The sequence below is a fragment of the Hyaena hyaena genome, unplaced genomic scaffold (assembly GCF_003009895.1).
Source record: "Hyaena hyaena isolate Hyena2069 unplaced genomic scaffold, ASM300989v1 scaffold_562, whole genome shotgun sequence".
Taxonomy (NCBI): Eukaryota; Metazoa; Chordata; class Mammalia; order Carnivora; family Hyaenidae; genus Hyaena; species Hyaena hyaena.
This window is the reverse complement of record NW_024081198.1, coordinates 786171-809866: the sequence shown is the minus strand read 5'-3', so window position 1 is coordinate 809866 and position 23696 is coordinate 786171. Positions and strand designations below refer to the sequence as shown.

The window sequence follows — 23696 nt, the reverse complement described above, 5'->3', positions numbered from 1 at the left end:
ACCTCCAGGTGACTATTCGTTAGGTAAAGGAAGGAGATCCTGTTGGAATTCATCGTGTGAGATTTTGCTGACTTCCATTTATACATTTACCAATCTAAAGGTAGAAACCTGGAAGTTCTCCCATCACATTATTGTGTTATGCACTATAATGGGAAATCTTAATTTACTGACAATTTCCCAGCCTTCATCCTAATACTTTTATCTGTAGTACATAAGATCTCAGGGGCATAGAAGGCTTTTCATCCTATTTTAATCTTTAATCTCAATTTAGAATTCAGGTTCAGACAACAGCAGTTGGTTGCTGATTCTTGAACAAGTGAATGACGTGGTGATGACGTGGTGATGCCATGAACTGTTAACAAAGTGAATGAAGCAGAATGAAGCAGAGAATCCCTGTGGTTTCAGAGAACAGCTAAACAAACCAGTGTTATCACTGGAAGCAAGGTTATATAATTAGCAAGAATATGTACATTATAACTGTCCTGGCCAATTACTGGGAAATTATAAAAGCACAAAACTAGGCTGTGGGTAACTCGATCTCAGCTATTATCATTTATAGGCTAATATTATTAAAAGTGGAGAAATTTTTACAAGTGCATAAAACAAGTGCAAAATCAGATAAATTTTGTTCTTTCACTTTGAATCCCACTTGTTTCACTTACTCTCAGGAAGAATTCCTTTTAGTTCTCTCAAATAACAGTGACAAAATAAAATGTGACCTATATTAGGAGTAACCAACTCGTTGTGCAAACCCTGTGAGAGCGCTCCTAGCCGGACGTCGGAAATGTGCTACGTGCCTGGCCTTGGGCTTCGGTTATCTGGGCGCTCACCTGGGGGGATTCTGTTTCAGGTTATCCACTTGGCCAAAGATATAAAATGGCCCTGTTGCCGCATTTCACATACCCCAAGTCACGGAAGGCCTTCACGGAACAGTGGTTGTTGGGAAATAAGGACAGAAGACCGGTGAACAAGAGGTGTGTCTTACCTCCTCCAGGGCCTCACGTTCCTCCTCCAGCTGCTGGGTCTCCTCCTTCACCGCCATGAGGTAATCTGTCACAGACTGTCGGGGCTGCAGCCCCTTTTCGAAGCGGTTGTACATCCCACTCCAAAACCTGGGAGAGACGGCACAGCTTTATGATGCCACCATCTCAGTCTGTACAAGTCTTCCCAAGGGACCTTTAAGGCCAGAGGCCCAGTGTCCTCGTAATGACAAATCCCAGGCTCAAAGCCACTTACATTAGGTGATGATTTCATTTTAGTACTTTCTTTCTCTTGGGAAGGTAAATTCATGACGAGTCTACTTGTACATATGGTCCTGAGTAAGGCGGCCTGTATCTTTCTTAAATAGACTGAAATAGCACACGTTACTATCTTTTTTAAGAAAATGGCTCTTAATTTTGAAGTAAGCTTGGAAAATTAGTGGTTGTGTTCTCATTTAGAATCTCTCAGCTGCAAAGGGAACCTTTTAAATTTGAGGGTTTGGGCTGGTTTTTATTACAACCACCAAAAATTGATATTTCCATTTGTAATACATCGTATTTTTTAAATCCTCTACAACAGAGCATACTGGAATGCAGATGAGCATGGACAGTATTATCACACGGATGTGTGCAGATCAGCACTTTACTCAGAGAAGTACTCTGAGGGCGGGGACTCGTTACCCGTCTCTGTTTTCTCCACAGTTGCTGACAGCAGTGCTGGCCCCTCAGTAACATGTTTGTTGACTGGCTGTTACTCACAAATGAGGAGCATGAGGTCCCTCAGCAGCTCTCAAAACTGCTATTTTACACAAGCCACGGAAGCCTTTTTTTTTTTTCTTTCTTTTTAGTATGGCAGAATTAACATTTCTTTAGACTTCTGGGGAAATAATTAGATTAAAATAGTAAGATTAAAACAATAACAAAAACAAATTGAGGGGAAAAAACTATAGAGGAAGAAACGCCACTAGGTGTATGCTGGGGGTGAGCAGGGAGACGGAATGTAGTTTCTCGGTTTATTCTGTATATATTTGTCTTTTTTGCTGATCTCTGAGACATCAAAGGCTGAAATGTAACACACGGACCCATCCGAGTATGTAGGATGCCACCCTTCTCTCCCCATCCCAGTATATACGGTCTTAAAAAAATTGATTTCCACAAGGAAGTAGTTCCAGTAGGGGGAGATTCAGCAGAGAAAGGAGGTAAGTCAGGGTCGTGGTCACTACCTAAACTTGTGATTCCACATCTAACTTAGAAGGCACCTGGTTTATTCGATCCATCCTTCCTTTCCTCTGTCCTTTCTTGCTTCCTTCTTTTCTTCTTCCCTCACTGTTTTTTTACTTTTAAATAATATTGGAACTTATATTTTTAAAGTATCATTATTATAAAACACCAACTTCTAAAGACATTTCCATATTTAGGGGGAAAGGAGAGGAAGCAGAGACACTGGCAAGAATATCAGATCAGTTATTTAATAAGCATCCTCTTCCTTAGGTGTGTTTTATGTCCCCCCCCCCCCCAAAAAAAAAAGCCTTGAAGCTTAGTATTTCACATGCTTTGGCCTCCAAATATTCATCAGTGGCAGAATCTCGGTTCATAACCAAACCCTGAGGTTTACATACTTGTACATGAAGTTGCACGGCGTTGTGGGGAGATGAAGGGCTCCCCGGGTCTGACTATGATCAGCTCGAAACAGAGGATTCATGTAGTCGGCCCGATTCTTCCACAGGTGAGCCCATAAGGAGTATGTTCTTTCTTGAATTCTGTAATAAAGAAAATAAGCCTGAAAATGATCTATCTTGGTTCACAGAAATCGTAGATAATGTAATTATTAAAGCCGGAAGGAGACCAATAATTGTTACATGAATATCTAGTGTCCCTGTTCTGTAGCAGGGAAATTGACAGTCTGAGTTTGTATCTTCATGACTCAGCAGGAGAGCGCTGTGATAGTCTCAGCTTCTCTGCTGGCCTGGACCAGATGGTTCACTCCTCTAAGTGTAAAATAAAACTGCTACGTAATTTGGAGGGGGGCAGATTTTTCCCCAAATGGTCATTGAAATTTTATTGTTTGCCAGGTACATTTAAATGCTTCACCTGTTTTCTCCCATTCAGTCCTCACTGAATTCCTATGAGATCTGTCCATTGTACAGATGAGGAAAGTGAGGTTACGAGATTAAGCAGTTTCTCAAAATCACATAGCTGGTGAATGGAATAGCCAGGATTCACACCCAAGCAGACACCATTACATTGACTGGTCCATCGCAACAAACCCATCTACGAAAACAGGTGAGCTTGAAGGATGTACTCCGCTACGTTTAAATCATTACCATTTATTAGGAATCACCCTTGAAGCTCCTGAAAAATCACCCAATATTCACTAGAAAAAGCCATTTTCTGTCTGTTTGGACAGTATAAAACCAGTGGAGTCTGTTTTACTTGAACTGATCACTGCCAAAATAAAATCTGATTATTACACACACCACAGGTAAAATCATTTTATCTTATGAAAATTTGAAAACTGTTCTCTCATTGCAGTTCATAAAGCACTTCACTGTTAATTTTGACTTTGTAATTTATTTTAAATTCTACATTTCACTGACTTTCTTTCTTGATAAAAGTAGTTTTAATCTGAATGAATGACTTGAGTTTCAAATCTGCTTCTTTCCCAGTTAGATTTGCACCTCTTATTATGAGAGTATGTCCACTGAAGATGTCTAACTTTTTCCTTTTAAATCCAAAGATCACTTTCTCTGACTCCAAAAAGTTTGTTTCCTTGCAGTATTTGTGTGTCACGTCTACCACCCTGTCCGTGGCTATCACTGGGACAGATAAGCTCGTACCTCACGTTGTCAGTTGCTGGTATCAAACCATGTATGAAGTAATATCACGAAAAGGAAAGCAACTTTAATCTGTCAGTATGATATGTAGCTAAAACAGTCTTCAGAATTTTAAAAGGCCATCTGAAATTCTCACAGTCACAGAATCCTTAGATAAAAATTAAACAGCAAAGAAAGCACTTACTTGAGCTCTTGTCGCTCCTTCTGGCTGTTACATAGGAAGTTTCCAAACTGGCAGGAATAAATGTGATGTTGAATGTGAATCAGAAATCTCTCATTGAACTCAAAGGCACAGGGAAATTGTTCCATTAACTGCCAGACACACTCAATGAACTGATCGATAACTGGAGAGATTTCTTTTGGATCACCATCAAGATTGCCGTATCTATAAAATGAATTATCAGAGACTTTACAGCAAGTTGGGTTTGGTGAATTAGACAGCTATAAATGCAAAAACAATCAAAAAGAAACCCTAGTTTCTAAATAAACCTTGTAAACCTAGAGCACGGAAGTGGAAAAAACAACTTGAATTCCACTTTAAGAGAAACTTAGTATTGAAGGTCTGGGTAGAGAAGGAACATACTCCTAGTTATGAAAGACAGCATTTGTGTAAGAGCTGAAATTCAAGGGAACTTTCCATGGCAAAAGAGCATTCTTTAATTCAAGATTTAAAAGTACATCAGAACTTCTGAAGTAAATCTTCCATTTCATTTTAATCAGTGACTTGTGGGAGGGTGGGAGAAATGTCTAAGCAACTTTAGAGTTTTTTGCTTTTGCACTGATTTGTTGGGAAAGGAAGAGGAGGAAAGACAACTTGAAAAAATTGTGATTTTCCAAGTATCTCAGGGTATTTCTAGAGCAATGTGAAAACCTATCACAAAGTTTATGTCCACGTGGCCAGGTTCCCATATACCTTTAGATCTCCCGTCTTTGTTTTCCAAGAGTACATCAGAGATCTCCTCCCTCACATCTGTATTGACCTTAAATGAAGACTGTCTAGTCCTTTACACCATTATGTGAATTTTAAAATCCAAAAGGATGATTTGGGGGCCACCAGATACACAATAACAATTTAGAAGCTCATCTTCTCAGCAGTGGATAACCAACTTTTGGAACAGAAATGAGCAAAGATCAGTTTAGGAGTTTTTCTAAGAGTGAAAACATTAGAAATTGTCTGGAAACTTCAAAAGTTTTAGTTCCACTCAACCTAGTAGCTTCAAAAAATGTAGCCTGGGGTGCCTGGGTGGCTTTCGTTGAGCTTTAGACTTCGCCTCAAGCACTCTGTTGGGGTCTGTGCTGACAGCTCAGAGCCTGGAGCCTGCTTCAGATTCTGTGTGTCTCTCTCTGCCCCTCCCCTGCTTGTGCTCGCTCGCTCTCTCTCTCTCTCGAATAAACCTTTTTTTAAAAGGGGGGGAGTGCCTAAATATTCTTTCCTCCTAAAACAGTCTTCAGCTATTTCCACCTTATTTCTAGACAGAAAAAGGGGACATATTCTCTGCCTCAATGATGCTAACTGCCTAGAAGACAGTAGAACCCCCAAAACTGAAAATAACAATGTGATCTTCAAAAGGTTACTTAAGGGGCACCTGGCTGACTCAGTCTATAGAACATGTGATCTTAATCGGGGTCATGAGTTCAAGGCCCACATTGGGCTTGACACCTACTTAAAAAAAAAGTTACTTAAATGTTGGGGGCTTTAATTTTCTCTTTTGTAAAACAGATTCACTGTGCATTCCTGGAAAAATAATTATAAAAATAGAATTCCAGAAAACCACAGAATGAATGACTAATGCTAACTGCAAAGATGAGAAAATTAAAAATGGGCGGCTCCATGAAATTAGAATTTACTTAAGGAAAACACATTGAAGCAAAAGTGTCTGTCAGAAATATCTAACTTATTATTATCATGTTGCCTAAAATTTAATTTTTAGCACCGAAAGACTAGATTACACCAGCTACAGCATTCAGCATTCAGAGATTAAACATCAGGCATTATCAACAGTAACCAAAAGGACAGTGGTGGCTCTAGAAACAGCTTCTGTTTACTGAAAGCTTATTACACAGGCTTAGTTGTACAAGGAGCTAGACAAGTTACATACACTTTTTAAGAAGCCTCGTTACAACCCTATGGAACAGGGAGCCTATCCCCATTTCACAGATGGGAGACCCAACACTAAGGATCAAGCCCCACAGCTTGTAAATGCCACAGCCTGGGGGTTGGGGCTGGATCTGTCTGGCTCCAAAACCTGAGCTACGTTCCCTCCACAGACATCTGGGACAAACTGCACCTGTGACACAAATGCCTCAGGACAAGCCCGATTTAGTTTCCCGTGTGTGAAGAGAAAGGTCAGAGAGAGACTGTTCTGTAGACATTTCACATCTTCCTGCCCAGAGTGAATGTGCACTTCAAAGATGGAATAGTTTAATAAATCAAATATAGGAGGAAGAGAGAGCTCATCCTTTCTAGCTCAGTGAATGAAGAAGTATTCTGTCTTTTCTGCAACAATTTAACATTAATTAGTTCTGCCCAACAAATAAATAGGTGAGTGCTCGAAATTCATTTATCTGTGATACAATGTTTACAATAAAGCTTTAACTTTTTGAATAAAATCCACAAAGAAACTTTAAAAATAAGACTATTTTCCCCACCACTCAAATGAAAACTTCAGAAACAGATTTTTCTATCCTAAACGTTCAAAACAACAGAATTTTTTTTTACCTGTGATTAAACTTATGACCAAAGGAAATCCAGTCCTTTTCAATTAATACCTACACAAAAAAGAATATAAATATCATGGAGACGGAAACAAGGAAAAATAAGAGACCCCAACCAATAACGTTGAAGGATTCAAAGGCTCTTGGAGTAGTCACCATCCTCCGGTAACCTGCAAGTGAATGAGCACTCATTACCGACCAGTACAGAAGAAGGGCAAAGTCGAAGGTCATCCACAGGGTTTTCAAAAAATGGGAATGGATATTTGAAATGGTGGTAACAGCACCAGTGGGTGCTTCCTACAAGCACTGTTCATATTACTTCACACATAATCTCATTTCATTGGGGGACAAGCATAATCACTCATTTTTCAGAAGGGGGAACTGAAAGAGAAGGTAAATACTGGTAAGGTCACGCTCGTAGGAAGTGGTTGGTGCTACCTCCTAACCTCGATCCTTCTACACCAAAGCCTCTTAACATTATGTCTCAGCTATAATATCAAATACCAATCCCCTTACAAGAAACAATTAGGAATACTTTCCTTTGATCTTTATTACACATGAGAAAACCTGTAAAATGATGGGTGTCTGCAGCATAAGAGGAGTTTCAGCCCTGCTTTGGAGGTGGGGTAACATGAGTTTATAATCTCCAATTGCCTGGATTTAAAAAAAAAAAATTAAATAGAGAACAATCCTATCACTATCACCAATGCTCTAAAATGGCCAGAGATTGGGGCACCTGGGAAGTTCAGTCGGTTAAGCGTCCAACTTTGGCTCAGGTCCTGATCTCACGGTTCGTGGGTTGGAGCCCCTCGTCGGGCTCTGTGCTGACAGCTCAGAGCCTGCAGCCTGCTTCACGTTCTGTGTCTCCCTCTCTCTCTGACCCTCCCCTGCTCACGCTGTCTCTCTCACAGTAATAAATAAAAACATTAAAAAAATAAAATGGCCAGAGATTTCCCTTAAAAACAATATGGAGTGGGTGCAATTTGCCCGTGATGACATAAATTTAATGGGGCAGAATCAGAGTCGGTGGTGGAGGATGGCGTGAAGGAGCGTGTGCCCCAGAAACCCTCCGCTCTCCTAATGGAAATGAAGGAACCCTAACCTCGTTCCGGGGGAGGGGTCTGACGCAGGAGTACCCCTGAAGTCTCAGCGTTATCACAGGTCACCGGAAGTTCTCAGACACTTTGAAAAACAGAAGCGAAAGCCCATAAAGCAAACCGCCTCTGCCTCTTCTGTCCTGTCCCCCGAGTGCCGGCTGATACAACTCGATGAAGGGGACAGAGCAGTAGAGAGAACGCGTTCAGGCTTCTCTGTCCACATCCATCCCAGCACGGATTCAGGACCCACTGGAGCACTTTCTACCAAATCCTGGCTCAAGAGGCAAGGACCAGGCGTCCTGCCAGGCACTAGGAAGCCCCTGCTGTGATCTGAAGACAAGGGCTCCGCCTCGGCCAAAGCGGCACAGCTCCAGGCAACTACACAAATATTCTGCACCTGGATGTAGCGTCACGCTGTGACGCACACCTAAAAGGTGAAAATCTAGGAAAGGACAGACTTGATAATTTCAACAAAGAACACAAAAACTGAAATTCTCAATACTCTCCTCCAGAGCTGTGAAGGACTACCTAAAAAATGAAGGCAGTCAATGACAACAGTTCTTCCTCCCAAAGACTTTGTGTGCGCAACACAGAAAATGCTTCCTCCGAGCATTTTCTTCCGAAAAGTGTTTCCTGTTAGCACATGTTCACGTGTTACCTCAAACATGAAATATTTAGGAGCAAAGAGGATATAAAACTCACTATTTTGCAAACCACTGAATAGCTTGTATATTCACCCCCAAATTCACATTGAGTAGCACCAATTTGAATGGGTCCCGACATCCCGGAAACTCATTTCCCTTCTTCACTCTGAGACCGTTCTCCACCTTTTCCCCTTTAACTTTGCTGATGCACTAAGAGAACGATGAGAGGCGAAAAGCCTGCCAAAAGCTGCCCACCCCGCCCGGCCGTGCGTGGGGCGCGAGGCGGGCTGCAGCACTCACCATGAAGCCCATCAGGGTCCGGTAGCGCGGGTCCAGCAGGAGGCTGGCCACCGAGCACACCTGGGCCGTCCGGTCCCAGCCGTCGGAGCAGTGAACGAGCACGCTCACCCCTTCCTCTGAAACCGCCTGAAACACACGGACCGGCGAAGAGTCGGAAAGAATGGCTACCAGAGAAATGTCTCATCAGAACTAGGGTTGGTTTTATACCCACAGAAAGAGAAAGCTAAAAAAAATAAAATAAAAACCCACCTAACTGAAAATGGCTCATTAATTTAGTGTTCATGCCCCACCCAGTTAGGAGAGAGCAGGGGCTGGTTTGGGGCTTCCCATCACACCCAGAAGCCACCCTCTCTTCCCCTCTGGGTTCCACCTTGACTTTCCCAATACTGAAATTCTGCCGTTGTTGCTGGCCATGATCATTTCCGAAAAGGGAAAGATTGTACACTGTACTCTGTTTGGCAAAATCAGAGGGTCAACTTGTGGTCTGCCAAGCCAGCTCTCCGCTTGGCGAGCACAGCTTAGCATGGCGGCCGCAGCCGATGAGATAAAGCATGATCTCCGTTCTGAAGTCCAAGTGCCAGTCTGCTGGCTGCTCCCCCCTTCTCACCCACCTTTGCTATGAAGATTCCTGCATCCATGATGGCCTTAATGTGCCTTAACCAGCCAGAGTTCTCCAGTCCCCACAGAAAGTCACTCATCGAGGGAGATTTAAGTTCACACACTGCAAGATAAATCATGTTACAAAAGCAAAATAAAGGCAATTTCGTATTTTACGTCTGATCATATTTGCAGGTAGTTGGTGAATGGTTCCTTCATTGTAATATTTTCTGCAAGAAATTAAGTCAAGATAAATGCCCATACTTAATAAAATGGATTCCACTGAACTACTTCAAGTAAAGCTCTTCTACTGTCTCCCGTCATCAGGGATGTCGCATTTGTTCACAAGTATTATATGTGTAAAGTTTAAATCCTAATATTAATGAAAATCATTGACTGTTACCATAGTAAGTGTCCAGCAGAAAAGATGGATTTATGCTACTCGCCATGGGCCACTAAGGCGTATGTGAATGCACACACTAGACAAAATTCTCCTAACGCCCCCCCAGCACCCGCCCAGTTAGAACTCTACAACACCCAACCACTTGGGTTTAGGACCACTGTGAAAAAATGAAACAGAACTATTCAAAACATCTTAAAAAGAAATGTTCCAACTTTTCTTGCCAACAACCCCCACCCACTAGGAGTAAAGCCTGGGGTGCCTGAGTGGCTCAGTCAAATAAGCATCTGACTCTTGATCTTAGCTCAGGTTGTGATCTCAGGGTTGTGAGTTCAAACCCTATGGGCACCTGGGTGGCTCAGTTGGTTAAGCATCTGACTTCGGCTCTGGTCATTATCTCATGGTTCATGGGTTCAAGCCCCGCATGGGGCTCCATGCTGACAGCTCAGAGCCTGGAGCCTGCTTCGGATTCTGTCTCCCTCTCCCTGCCCCTCCCCTGCTTGCACTTTCTGTCTCTCAGAAAATAAACAATAAAAAAGAAATTTTAAAAAATGAGAACCTGTCCTTCTCAACTGCTTCTGCAGCATCAAGTTCAGGGATTTCCCTGGACTGAAAATAAAGATAAGCTAGACTGACACTGATATCTATATATATATACACGACTAAGGCGGGCATCTCAACACTTCTATAAAATTATCACAAGCAATTTCATCTCTAGAGCTTAGAGTTAACACAAAGCATGAAAAAGCTTTAGAGCTAGTATTCTGACTATGGATCAGAAATTACATTCCAAAGTTTATAGGTTTTGTACCTAGGAAGCCATTTTGAGAAATCCTATAAATCAGTCAATGACAAATCATGTTCCATAGATTAACGGTTGTTTGCTTCAGTCTATTTTTTCGTACTCCGTGATGCAGTGACACATGGAGGGAGCAGCAAGCGCTTTTTCCTACCCCGCCCCCCGCCCCGCCCTGCTTGCTGTCAGGAAGTGGCTCTATGGTCCTGCACCAGCCATTTCCACTTTGTGAGCCTTTATTTCTTCGTGCTTAAAACAGGAAAGGTGTATTACACTGTATCTAAGTGTCCTAACTCTAACCTCCCACATCCACCTCTGTTAACTCTTCCAAAGTATTACACATTTGAATACAGATAACCATTAACTATGATATTTAATTTACTGGCTGTCCTTTCCTCAAATATGCCAGGTAACAGACAGCTCACTCTAATTTCCTGCAATTTGAGAGCAACAATACACACACACACACACAAGTACTTAAATTCTGAGTCACGAATGGCAGCAATGATGAAGGAACTAATACCAAAATTCCCAGCAAAAGCCCTACTTAAGAAAACCGTATTATAAACACGTTCAGGCAAAATTCCCAACTCCTCCTGCTGGAGGCACGTCTCCGGTGACCAAACATGCAGCTAGAGAACGGAGTTCATCACTAATCTTTCCTTGTGAAGGTGAGGGAAGAGCCTTCAATGGGCAGCACAGGTGAGGGAGGAGGCTGGATGTCTAAGGACAGACATTCAGAGGAACCTGAATGTTCTGGAGCTTTCTGAGGGTCCGTGGGAACTTGTGGCTTGCTTCTGTGTTTCACACCACTCCCACTATAAATTTCAGCCTTTCTCTAGTTGGTTAACCAGTTATTATTCATCCAGTGTTGACATTTTTTTTTCTTTTTTTTGTTTGTTTATTTCTGAGAGAGAGAGACAGCGTGAGCAGGGGAGGGTCAGAGAGAGAGGGAGACACAGAATGTGAAGCAGGCTCCAGGCTGTGAGCTAGCTGTCAGCACAGAGCCCGATGAGGGGCTCAAACCCACAAACCGTGAGATCATGACCTGAGCCGAAGTCGGATGCTTAACCGACTGAGCCACCCAGGCACCCCTGTTGACATTTTTTTCAGTGTTGAAATTTTTGTTGCTGCCACCTCCTCTCCCATTCTCCCACTGTCTCACTCTTTCAGGTCTTAACTTTTTTTTTTTTTTTTTTTTACCATTTCTTTATCATTTTTAGTGGGGGTCAGGGGAATGTGGGGGACTACATGCATCAGTATGCCAAGTATAACTGGAACAGAGGCTAGATCAAGTTCTGGGTCTGTGTTCTGGACAGGGCTTGGGACTGAGATTCCCTATATCAAACTGAGCCATTAAAAATAATCCATTGTAGGGACTCAGGGTGATGACCAGACTACCTGGACTCCACATGAAGAAAAAAAATTTATCCTAAGAGGGAAAAATTGTCCTGAGATGGTGAAACCCTAGGTCTCGTCTCATACATGTCTGGGATCCAAAATGATATTTTCTGTATATGCAGGATACCCCAGTTGATAAATTTTCATATTTGGGCTGGAGTCTTAAACTAAGTGGCAGAAGCAAACCAAAAACTGCTCAGGAGCAACACTTCCTTAATTCTGTGGAATCCCACAGCAAATCTTCACTGAAGATGAGTATACAATAAAAAATTACAATACACCAAGAAACAGTGTTCTCAGGTAACAAAGAGTCAGAGAAAAAAGATACAGGATTAGCACCCCAAGAATATGTCCTAGCAGAACAGTAATCTGGGACTGAGTTTAATATAGAGTAAAGCCTTGGTTGGCAAGTATAATTTGTTCCAGAAACACATAATCCAAAACAGTCGTATATCAAAATGAATTTCAAGAACCACTGGCTCAGCTGTGATCCTGTGACACTCGGCATCACGTACTACTCGTACTGCAAGGCATCCCTCGTTTATCAAGTTAAAATGTATTAGACATGTTTGCTTGTCTTGGGGAACACTCGCAGAACAAGTTACTCGCAATCCAAGGTTTTACACATTTGAAATAGAGCAGAATAGAAGGCTCCCACAACACATAAAATGGATTGCTCTCCCCATCCCCCATCCTTTCTTTTTGGCACCTGGAAATTTCTTCTTTTCTTTCTCTAACAGTTTTGTAATAGAATTTAACTTAAAATTCACTCACTTAAAGTGTATGATGACTTTTAGTATATTCACAGAGTTGTGTATCCATCATCATAATCAATTCTGGAATGTTTTCATCACTCCTAAAAGAATCCCCCTACCGATTACAGTCACCCCCATTTCCCCCAATCCCCGCCCTAGACAATCACTAATCTACAGTCTTTCTGTATAGATTTGCATATTCAAGATACTTCATACAAACGGGATCATATGATATGTAGTTCATTGTGAGTAGTTTCTTGGTATGTTTCCAAGGTTCATATAAGTTGTAGCACATAAGTATTTCATTCCTTAAGGCTAAATATGTCACTGGATGGATACACTACATTTTTTAATCCATTCATCAGCTGGTGGACATTTGGGTTATTTCTACTTCTGGGCTATTATGAATAACTTTTCTATGAACATTCATGTACAAGTTTCATGTGGAAACATGTTTCATCTCTCATGAGGACATACATAGGAGCGGACTTGCTGCGTCACAACGTAACACCAGGTTTAACCACTTGAGAAAATGCCAGAAGAACATTTCCCACAGCAGCTGCACTGTGTTACATTCCCACCTGTAGTGGAGAGGGTTCTGACGTCCCCACATCCTCAACAACACTTGTTATCACTGGTCTTCTTGATCACAGCCTCCCTAGTGGATGTGCAGTGGTGTCTCCTGTGGACTTGAGTAACTGATTTGCTTATTCCTCTTCTTACGAGTTCATTTATTCAAGTAAATTATTCACGTAAATGGTTGCTGTATTTATCTGGCATTTCTAGATGTTCTTATCAGAAGATATTTCATATTAGCTTAATCTGACAACTTGGGAAAATGGTAAGGCCTTAGATTTTAGTTTTACGTGAACTAACCTGTACATTTTAGTAATAATCACCATGTGTGCATGGGCGACAGCATGTGGTACTGTTCAAAGCCATGGGCTTCAGAGTCCAATCTACATTCAAACTCCAGCTCTGTCCATCAATGCAACCTGGGGCTAGTTACCAAGCCTTGATTTGCTCAAGGGCGCAACGGGGATAAAACCTTCCTCAGAGAGTTACTTGAAGGGTGCAAAGAGATAATACATATAAATTATGCCAGGAGACAGAAGATTAAAAAATGGGAGCTATGAGATATATACATACATATACATAAACATACATACATACATATGTATGTACACATACATATATATACGTATGTATGTTCATCCAGCCTAGGTGTCCTGACCAGTAGGAGGTACAGACTCATTCACACCCAAATCTCAGAGCTGAGGCTCTTAAAGGTTAGAACACTCTGACTCGGCTCAGGTCATGATCTCAACGTTCGTGAGTTCGAGCCCTGTGTCAGGCTCTGTGCCGACAGCTCAGAGCCTGGAGCCTGCTTCGGATTCTGTGTCTCCCTTTCTCTCTGCCCCTCCCCTGCTCATACTCTGTCTCTCAAATATAAGTAAACATTAAAAAATTAAAAAAAAAAAAAGGTTAGAACACAAAGTGATCAATGGGAGAAGAACACAAGTCTTGTGACAAACAAGTGTCAAGTTTCTGCCATCACACCACAGCTACCTTGGGTTTAACCATAACTAGTACCAGTACTATTAATAAGAGCAAAACTTAAACAAGTACTTACCAGATGCCAGACATTCTTCAGGTGTTTTATATACAATAGCTTGTTAATCTTCCTAACAATCATATGAAGAAGGTGCTATTATTATCTTTATTTTATAAAAGCGGAAACCAATGCAAAGAGAGGTTAAGGAATTTGCCCAAGGTCACCAGCTGATAAACAGTGCTGCTGGGATTCAACCTGGCTCCAAAGTCCATGCTGTGAAGCAATGACTATCGACCTCAATTGTATTATTTGTTTGTAATTCAAACATGAGCCACCCTAAATGCTCCTGGGCTTCCACATACTAGCAACTTAAAGGTGACATGCATTTTATTACTTAGAGCCGTACTATCCAGTGTGGTGTGGACACTAGTCACGTGTGGCTGCTGAATATCTGAAATGTGACAAGTCCGGACTGAGCTATCCTGTGAGTGCAAAGTATATCCTAAATGTCAAAAACTTAGTATGAAAAAAAAAAGATGTCACTAATAGTTTTTGAAATGCTTACATGTTGAAATGATAATATTTTGGATATAAGTTAAATACAAGTGTATTATGAAAATTCATTTCTTTTTTTTAATGCAGCCCTAGCACATGTAAAATTACAATGTTGTCCACACCTGTGCCTTCCATTATACTGGTCTGGTACAGCAGTGACCACGGAAGACGAACCTGATTAGCAGTCTCCAAACTTTTTGCACAGGTACCCCTGCAATGATGTTTTAAATTGTGAATTCCCTCACACACCCTGGGATAATACATCAGAATAAGACTGAGGGTGTGATCAGGGATGTGTCTGTCTTTTATAACCTTGGCAAAAGGGCTATTAGGAAGGGGAGGAGGCAAAGGGCAGATGGCTCCAAGCCCGGGCCAAGGAGCATTCCAAAGCACATCAGGCAGTTTTAGGAGGAGAGCACATCACAGTCGATGCCGTCAAGCAAGCCAGCCAGGGTGCACCTGCTAAATCTCCCCTGGTGCTCAGGTGTGTGTAGCCAAGGTGAAGTCAAGATTGCGGAATCTGATGCAAAGGCAGATGGCCAGCCTCTGGTTCAAACTGAGCAAGCCCTGCCTTCCCTCCCGCGTGACCCTGCCCAGCAGTACCGCTCATCTCCTGCAGGGGGCAGGCTCACCCATGTCACCACACAGAGCCCAGTGGGAATCGAAATTCCAGCACTCTGGGGCCTCTCGCCACTCCCAGGGGTGCCTGCTGTTTGATCTTTCTGTTTAGCCTCAGGACATGACCTAAAGTGTTCAACTAAATCCTAAAATACACACATTCCACCACGTAGAGTCTCAGGACTCCACTGATTCCTTTAAATCTTCCACAAGATAACATTACCTTGCAAACTTTTTTTTTTCTTTTCACTAACCAGGCCAAATGTTCCGGTTGTTATTATAGGAGGGCTTAGGGCTACTTGGCATTCCCATTTATTTCAAAAAGTCCAGGGAGCATGAGGAATATCCCGGCATCCAAACCCTGAGGCTCAGCCCAAGAACAAATGATCCTTTTCACCTTCTCTTCCCACAAGGCATGGAACTGACAGCAAGTTTAAAAATAAAGACAACAGGCTTTCCAGCTAACCTGGAGATGGTCTGTGCCAAAAGCAAGAGAGGAACAGACAGCTCACAGAAACAAGGCCCTACGACGGCCTGCCAGAGAGAATGTTCCATTTAGCTCACTCAGCAAGGACACAGACAAGCTGCTCTGTCTTCTGCCAGGCCAGCCCCTTCCTCCCCACGCGGAGAATGGCTCTTTGTCTAACGTTTCTGTTTTCAGGGACATTAAAAACTGCACTCGCACAGTAAAATAACCTCAAGCAGGTTCTCAAACAAGGTAAGCGCCGGGAGAGTGTTCTCCCAGCAAATGCCGGGGGCAGGGTCAGCGCCATGGGCTCTGCAGATGATTAATACACACGGACAGATGGGGGAGCGCTGGAGAGTAAGACGACCAGTGCCTACATTTTTAAATATAAAACTGGCTGGCCTGTTCGAATAAACTCGAGATAAGGCAGAAATACTGATTTGCTCACTCTTGTTGCCAAACCCAAACCAATATTTACAAACCATTTGGCTGAACGAAGTTCACTGCAGCTGACATCAGAGGCATATGCCACAGATTACAGAGAATTGTACTCTTACCGAGAGTTGAAGGGCCAGGTCTAACAGTATTTGTTTTACATAACGGGGCATCTGTATCCAATAAACATATATAAACAACACTAAAAGAAAGAAAAGATATAGAATTATAGGACCTGGAAATAAATTTTTACTTGGGAGAAAATAAGACTTAGATGATCTTCTGTAGATATTTCCTAACACCAATCTCCTCTCTTCGAATATGACTGCTGGGTGGCATCCGCGAGGATGCGAACACAGTCTCTGTTTGAACCCTGTGGAATGCTGGTCTTTCTGGGCTTCTGGATCTAGATCTTAAGTTGAAGTGTACGTGGCCTTCCCTTAACTATCAGCCTTACGGCCACCTGAGTTCTGCTGATGTTTGATTTGTCCCTGCCGCATTTCACAGTCAAAAGACAAGGCCACTGCAGTGATCTTCAACAAACTGGCAAAATAGTAATCAGCTGCCTTCATGGAAAATCCTAGCAGGTGAGACTGTTCCGAGAGAGGCTTTGATGATGGCCTGCGAGAGGGAAATGTTTGGTTGAGTCTGTTTTATAGTCTGCCTTTTACCTAGAGCCTGCCATGGTGACCCGGAGTAGCTTCTGAGGGCCACATGAACTGTGTTCATGTTATTGGCGTGAGTGCTCTGCTCCTCCCTAAGCAGGCCAAACAGCACGGGGCCTCTTTACAGAGAACTTTACATTCATTGGAGACTTCTGTATATTCGCTTCTCCACAGGATGCCAACAACACTAGTGACTTCTTTAAATAAAACGATTCCAGCCTTGTGCATGATGCTGTTTTCTGGAATCACTGTACAATAATACCATAAAAGCCATGTTTGTCTAGCCTTGGTGTTTTTTTTTTTTTAAGAATTGGATGATAATATAAATTTGTAAGGTCCAGTCAGGTCTTAAGTCTTTTACCTGTGAGCACTACCTTAATCAGTAGCACCGAAAACAGTATCCATGAGCACACATGTGTGAGTATGTGCGGGTCCAGCTAGTAATCAACAGGAATGGCTGTACAAATCCACGTACGCACACACACACACACTCCAGTAACACTAATTACCATTGGCCTAAAGGAAATCAAGCAGCAAGTTCACAAAAAAAATGCCCTCAGCACTTATCATCTTTGCAAGTGAATTCTGTGTCTAAAAACACAATGTGTGGCAAAGAAATACAAAAATACACGTGCACATTTATACTACATCTACACAACCCCCCATCCACAGGTCTAATTATCCCAGCTTCTAGAAGAGGACCAGGTTCACACACTAGCGGCACAGTAAGTACACTGTGATGGGAATCGAGTTCCCTGGACTCCAGTTTCCTTATTTTTCTCCCACTACGAATAGACAATAATTAGATCAGTATGCAAACTGAGCCAGGATGAATGCGAATGTAGCTGAAGGTGACGCTTAACATTGAAATAGGAAACTTAGAGCAACTGGAAGTAGAGGAGTCTAGACTGGCAGAGAATGATGAGAGGCCGGGAAGTCAGGGTGGATATAAAACGTCAGTGGTCGGCACTGGAATCCTGTAAGATTAAGATGGGGACGGCAAATAAGTGAAGTGGGGACCGAAGCAGCGTATGCGGCAGATGTAGCGGGCGGGGACCCACTCCACGTGCATCACACCCACTGACAAACACCAACATTGCCAGCACCAACATTCTCACCAAATCTCACACCTTCCTGTCCCTGGCAGGGACCTCCTGAATTGCCAAATCCCAGCTACAGCCCTGTGGAAAGAAGCTCGCTAAAATTAGTCACGTCTATCTTTAGTTGCACTATCTTCCATAAGCATTTTTTTTTTTTTTTTACAAATAGTTTATTGTCAAATTGGTTTCCACATAACACTCAGTGCTCATCCCCACAAGTGCCCTCCTCCATGCCCATCCCCCTTCCCCCCCACATCCATCAGTCCTCAGTTTTTGTCAGCATTCAAGAGTCTCTCATGGTTTGCCTCTCTCCCTTTCCCCCACCATTTCCGCTCTTCTTCTCCCCCTTGTTCCTCCGTCAAGTTCCTCCTAATCCTCCTATACGTGCAAACATATGGTATTTGTCCTTCTCTGCCTGACTTATTTCGCTCAGCATAACACCCTCAAGGTCCATCCATGTTGCTACACATGGCCAGATTTCATTGTTTCTCATTGCCATGTAGTATTCCATGGTATAGATAAACCACATCTTCTTGATCCATTCATCTGTTGATGGACACTTAGGCTCTTTCCATGTTTTAGCTATTGTGGAGAGTGCTGCTATGAACATTGGGGTACATGTGCTCCTATGCCTCAGCATTTCTGTATCCCTTGGGTAAATTCCTAGCAGTGCTATTGCTGGGTCATAAGGGAGTTCTATTGTTAGTTTCCTGAGGAACCTCCACACTGTTTTCCAGAGGGGCTGTACCAGTTTACATTCCCACCAACAGTGCAGGAGGGTGCCCGTTTCTCCACATCCTCGCCAGCATCTAGAGTTCTCTGATTTGCTCATTTTAGCCACTCTGACTGGCGTGAGGTGGTATCTCAGTGTGGTTTTGATTTGTATTTCCCTGATGAGGAGGGATGCTGAGCATCGTTTCATGTGTCTGTTGGCCATCTGGATGTCCTCTTTGGAGAAGTGTCTGTTCATGTCTTCTGCCCATTTCTTCACTGGGTTGTTTGTTTTTCGGGCGTGGAGTTTGGTGAGTTCCTTATAGATTCTGGATATTAACCCTTTATCTGATATGTCATTTGCAACTATCTTTTCCCATTCCGTTGGTTGCCTATTAATTTTCTGGGTTGTTTCCTTGGCTGTGCAGAAGCTTTTAATCTTGATGAGGTCCCAACAGTTTATTTTTGCTCTCGATTCCCTTGCTTTTGGGGATGTGTCAAGTAAGAAGTTGCTGCGGTGGAGGTCAAGGAGGTTGTTTCCTGCTTTCTCCTCTAGGGTGTTGATAGTTTCCTGTCTCACGTTCAGGTCCTTTATCCATTTTGAGTTGATTTTTGTGCATGGTGTGAGAAAATGATCTAGTTTCATTCTTCTGCATGTTGCTGTCCAGTTCTCCCAACACCATCTGTTAAAAAGGCTGTCTTTTTTCCATTGGATATTCTTTCCTGCTTTGTCAAAGATCAGTTGGCTGTATACTTTTGGGTCCACTTCTGAGTTCTCAATTCTGTTCCATTGGTCTATGTGTCTGTTTTTGTGCCAATACCATACTGTCTTGAGGATGACAGCTTTGTAGTAGAGGCTGAAGTCTGGGATGGTGATACCTCCCGTTTTGGTTTTATTTTTCAGTATTACTTTGGCTATTCGGGGTCTTTTGTGGTTCCATACAAATTTTTGGATAGTTTGTTCTAGTTTTGAGAAGTATGCTGGTGCAATTTTGATTGGAATTGCATTGAATGTGTAGAGTGCTTTAGGTAGTAATGACATCTTAACTATATTTATTCTTCCTATCCATGAGCATGGAATGTTTTTCCATTTCTTTGTGTCTTCTTCAATTTCCTTCATAAGTTTTCTATAGTTTTCATCATACAGATCTCTTGTATCCTTGGTTAGGTTTATTCCGAGGTATTTTATGGTTTTTTGTGCAATTGTGAATGGGATCAGTTTCTTGATTTCTCTTTCTGTTGCTTCATTATTGGTGTATAAAAATGCAACCGATTTCTGTACGTTGATTTTGTACCCTGCAACTTGGCTGAATTCTTGGATCAGTTCTAGTAGGCTTCTGGTGGAGTCTGTCGGGTTTTCTATGTAGAGTATCATGTCATCTGCGAAGAGTGAAAGTTTGACTTCCTCTTTGCCAATTCTGATGCCTTTGATTTCCTTTTGTTGTCTGATGGCTGATGCTAGGACTTCCAGCACTATGTTAAACAACAGTGGTGAGAGTGGACATCCCTGTCGTGTTCCTGATCTCAGGGGGAAAGCTCTCAGTTTTTCCCCGTTGAGGATGATGTTAGCTGAAGGCTTCTCATAGATGGCTTTGATGATGTTTAAGTAGGTTCCTTCTATCCCAACTTTCTCGAGAGTCTTTATTAAGAAGGGATGCTGTATTTTGTCAAATGCTTTTTCTGCATCTATTGACAGGATCATATGGTTTTTATCTTTTCTTTTATTGATATGATGGATCACATTGATTGATTTGCGAATGTTGAACCAGCCCTGTAACCCAGGAATGAATCCCACTTGATCTTGGTGGATGATTCTTTTGATATGCTGCTGGATTCGATTTGCAAGGATCTTGTTGAGAATTTTTGCATCCGTATTCATCAAGGATATTGGCCTATAGTTCTCTTTTTTTGTTGGATCTCTGTCTGGCTTGGGAATCAGAGTGATGCTGGCTTCATAAAATGAGTCCGGGAGTTTTCCTTCGACTTCTATTTTTTGGAATAGCTTGAGAAGAATTGGGATTAATTCTGTTTTAAATGTCTGGTAGAATTCCCCAGGGAAACCATCAGGTCCAGGGCTCTTATTTGTTGGGAGATTTTTGATCACTGATTCGATTTCTTCACTCGTTATGGGTCTGTTCAGGTTTTCTATTTCTTCCCGTGTGAATTTTGGTAGTGAGTGTGTGTTTAGGAATTTGTCCATTTCTTCTAAGTTGTCCAATTTGTTGGCATATAATTTTTCATAGTATTCCCTGATAATTGCTTGTATTTCTGAGGGGTTGGTTGTAATAAGTCCATTTTCATTCATAATTTTGTCTATTTGGGTGCTCTCTCTTTTCTTTTTGATAAGCCTGGCTAGAGGTTTGTCAATTTTGTTTACTTTTTCAAAAAACCAACTCTTGGTTTCATTGATCTGTTCAATTGTTTCTTTGGTCTCTATGTTGTTTATTTCTGCTCTAATTTTTACTATTTCTCTTCTTCTACTGGGTTTAGGGCGTTCTTGTTGCTCTGCCTCTAGCTCCTTTAGGTGAGCTGTTAGATTTTGGACTTGTGCTTTTTCTAATCTCTTGAAATAGGCCTGGAGAGCAATGTACTTTCCTCTTAGGACTGCCTTGGCCGCATCCCATAGATTTTGAATTGTTGTGTTTTCATTTTCATTTGTTTCCATATATTTTTTAATTTCCTCTCTAATTGCCTGATTGGCCCATTCATTCTTTAGAAGGGTGTTCTTTAACCTCCATGTTTTTGGCGGTTTTCCAGACTTCTTCCTGTAATTGATTTCAAGTTTCAAAGCATTGTGATCTGACAGTGTGCATGGTATGATCTCTATTCTTTTATATTTATTGAGGGCTGCTTTATGTCCCAGTATGTGATCTATCTTGGAGAATGTGCCATGCGCACTTGAGAAGAAAGTAAATTCCCTGGCCTCAGGATGTAAAGTTCTAAATATATCCGTCAGATCCATCTGGTCCAATGTGTCTTTCAAGTCCATTATTTCTTTAGTGATTTTCTGTCTGGTTGACCTATCCATTGCTGTAAGCGGAGTATTAAAGTCCCCTGCTATTAGCACATTCTTATCTATAAGCTTGTTTCTGTTTGTGATTAATTGTTTTAGATATTTAGGTGCTCCCATATTCGGTGCGTAGACATTTATGATTGTTAGTTCTTCCTGATGGATGGACCCTGTAATTATTATGTAGTGCCCTTCTTCATCTCTTGTGATTGTCTTTAATTTAAAGTCCAGTTTGTCTGATATAAGTATCGCTACTCCGGCTTTCTTTTGATTTCCTGTAGCATGATATATATTTCTCCATCCCCTTACTTTTAATCTGAAGGTATCTTCCCGTCTAAAATGAGTTTCTTGTAGACAGCATATTGATGGATTTTGTTTTTTAATCCATTCTGCTACCCTATGTCTTTTGATTGGAGCATTCAGCCCATTTACATTCAGTGTTATTATTGAAATATGTGGGTTTAGAGTCTTTGTATCTTTTGTAGGGTTCATGTTTGTGGTGGTGTCTCTGGTATCTTTGTTCCTTGCAACCTTTCCTTCAGAGCATCCCCCTCAGGATTTCTTGTAGGGCTGGCTTCGTGGTGACAAATTCTTTCAATTTCTGTTTATTTGGAAAGGTTTTTATCTCTCCTTCTATTTTGAATGACAGGCTTGCTGGATAGAGGATTCTTGGCTGCATATTTTTACTGTTCATCACATTGAAGATTTCCTGCCATTCCTTTCTAGCCTGCCAAGTTTCAGTAGATAGGTCTGTCACCACTCTGATAGGTTTCCCTTTGTATGTTAGGGCCCTTTTCTCCCTAGCTGCTTTCAAAATTCTCTCTTTGTCCTTGTATTTGGCCATTTTCACTATGATATGTCGTGCAGAAGATCGATTCAGGTTACGTCTGAGGGGAGTCCTCTGAGCCTCTTGTATTTCCACATTTACTTCCTTCCCCAGGTCGGGGAAGTTCTCTGCTATAATTTGTTCCAGGACTCCTTCAGCACCTTTCCCTCTCTCTTCCTCTTCTGGGATTCCTATGATATGGATATTGTTGCGTTTGACCGTATCGCTGAGCTCTCGAATTCTTCTTTCCTGTTCCTGGATCAGTTTGTCTCTTTTTTTGTCAGCTTCTTGTTTTTCTATAATGGTGTCTTCTAAATCACTTATTCTCCTTTCTGCCTCTTCAATACGTGCATTGGAGGCCTCTAATTTATTATGTATCTCATTTATCGCATTTTTTAATTCTTCATGCCTATTTTTATTTTCCATTCTGTCTGTAGCCATAGTTTCTTTGATGTCCCCTAGGTTTTTTTTCAAGCCCAGCTATTAATTTTACCATTATTATTCTAAAATCTTGTTCAGTTATGCTGCTGATATCTGTTTTGAGCAGTTCATTAGCTGTCATTTCTTCTTGGAGTGTCTTTGGAGGAGAGCTCTTTCGTTTCGTCATTTTATTTAGCTTTCCGGCTCTTGTTGCTTTTAAAGACCTGTTAATGCTCTCTGTATCTATGAGCGCTGCTATATCCAAGAAGACTCTTTGACTATCCAGGGCCTATCCTTTCAGAGAGTGATTTTTGAAAGGTATCTCTTGGTCTCTCTTGTTGGGACCTTGGTTATTTTATTTTCCTATTTGTTGTGATATTTGGGACTCTCAACCTTGTGTACTCTGGCTTGTTTCTTGACGTAGCCATTAGAAGGCTTTCTCAGTGGATTCTGCATCCTTTTTCTCTCCCAATCTCTCAGGTTTTGTAAGGCTTCCAATGGCTTCAGATATTTTCCATGTGATGTATGGGCGCGAGTGCAAGTACGGAGCTCCTTATTTCTCCGCCATCTTGCCCCCTCCTCCACAAGCATTCCTTTTGTCAAGGTCCTACTTATACAAAACCTAGCCATCGTGATTAAGTGTACAACAATGATTCCGAGGGGGAAATTAATCTTTGTTTTCTTTTCTTTTTTTTTTTTTATAAATAGTTTATTGTCAAGTTGGTTTCCAACAACACCCAGTGCTCATCCCCACAAGTGCCCTCCTCCATGCCCATCTCCCCCTCCTTCCCCCCACACCCATCAGTCCTCAGTTTG

At 41.9% G+C, this 23696-nt stretch overlaps 1 protein-coding gene across 1 annotated transcript in view; it reads right to left on the bottom strand.

Moving 5' to 3' along the window:
• Window positions 1-23696, bottom strand: part of MTMR7 (myotubularin related protein 7) — a 108945-nt gene that overhangs the window by 3157 nt on the left and 82092 nt on the right. The window contains exons 8-13 of the mRNA XM_039256300.1: window positions 9182-9291; window positions 8571-8696; window positions 6534-6583; window positions 3999-4199; window positions 2600-2740; window positions 986-1112 (exon numbers count right to left, since the gene is read on the bottom strand). Of these exons, the coding sequence (XP_039112231.1) occupies window positions 986-1112; window positions 2600-2740; window positions 3999-4199; window positions 6534-6583; window positions 8571-8696; window positions 9182-9291 (755 nt within the window). The remainder of the gene's footprint in view (window positions 1-985; window positions 1113-2599; window positions 2741-3998; window positions 4200-6533; window positions 6584-8570; window positions 8697-9181; window positions 9292-23696) is intronic.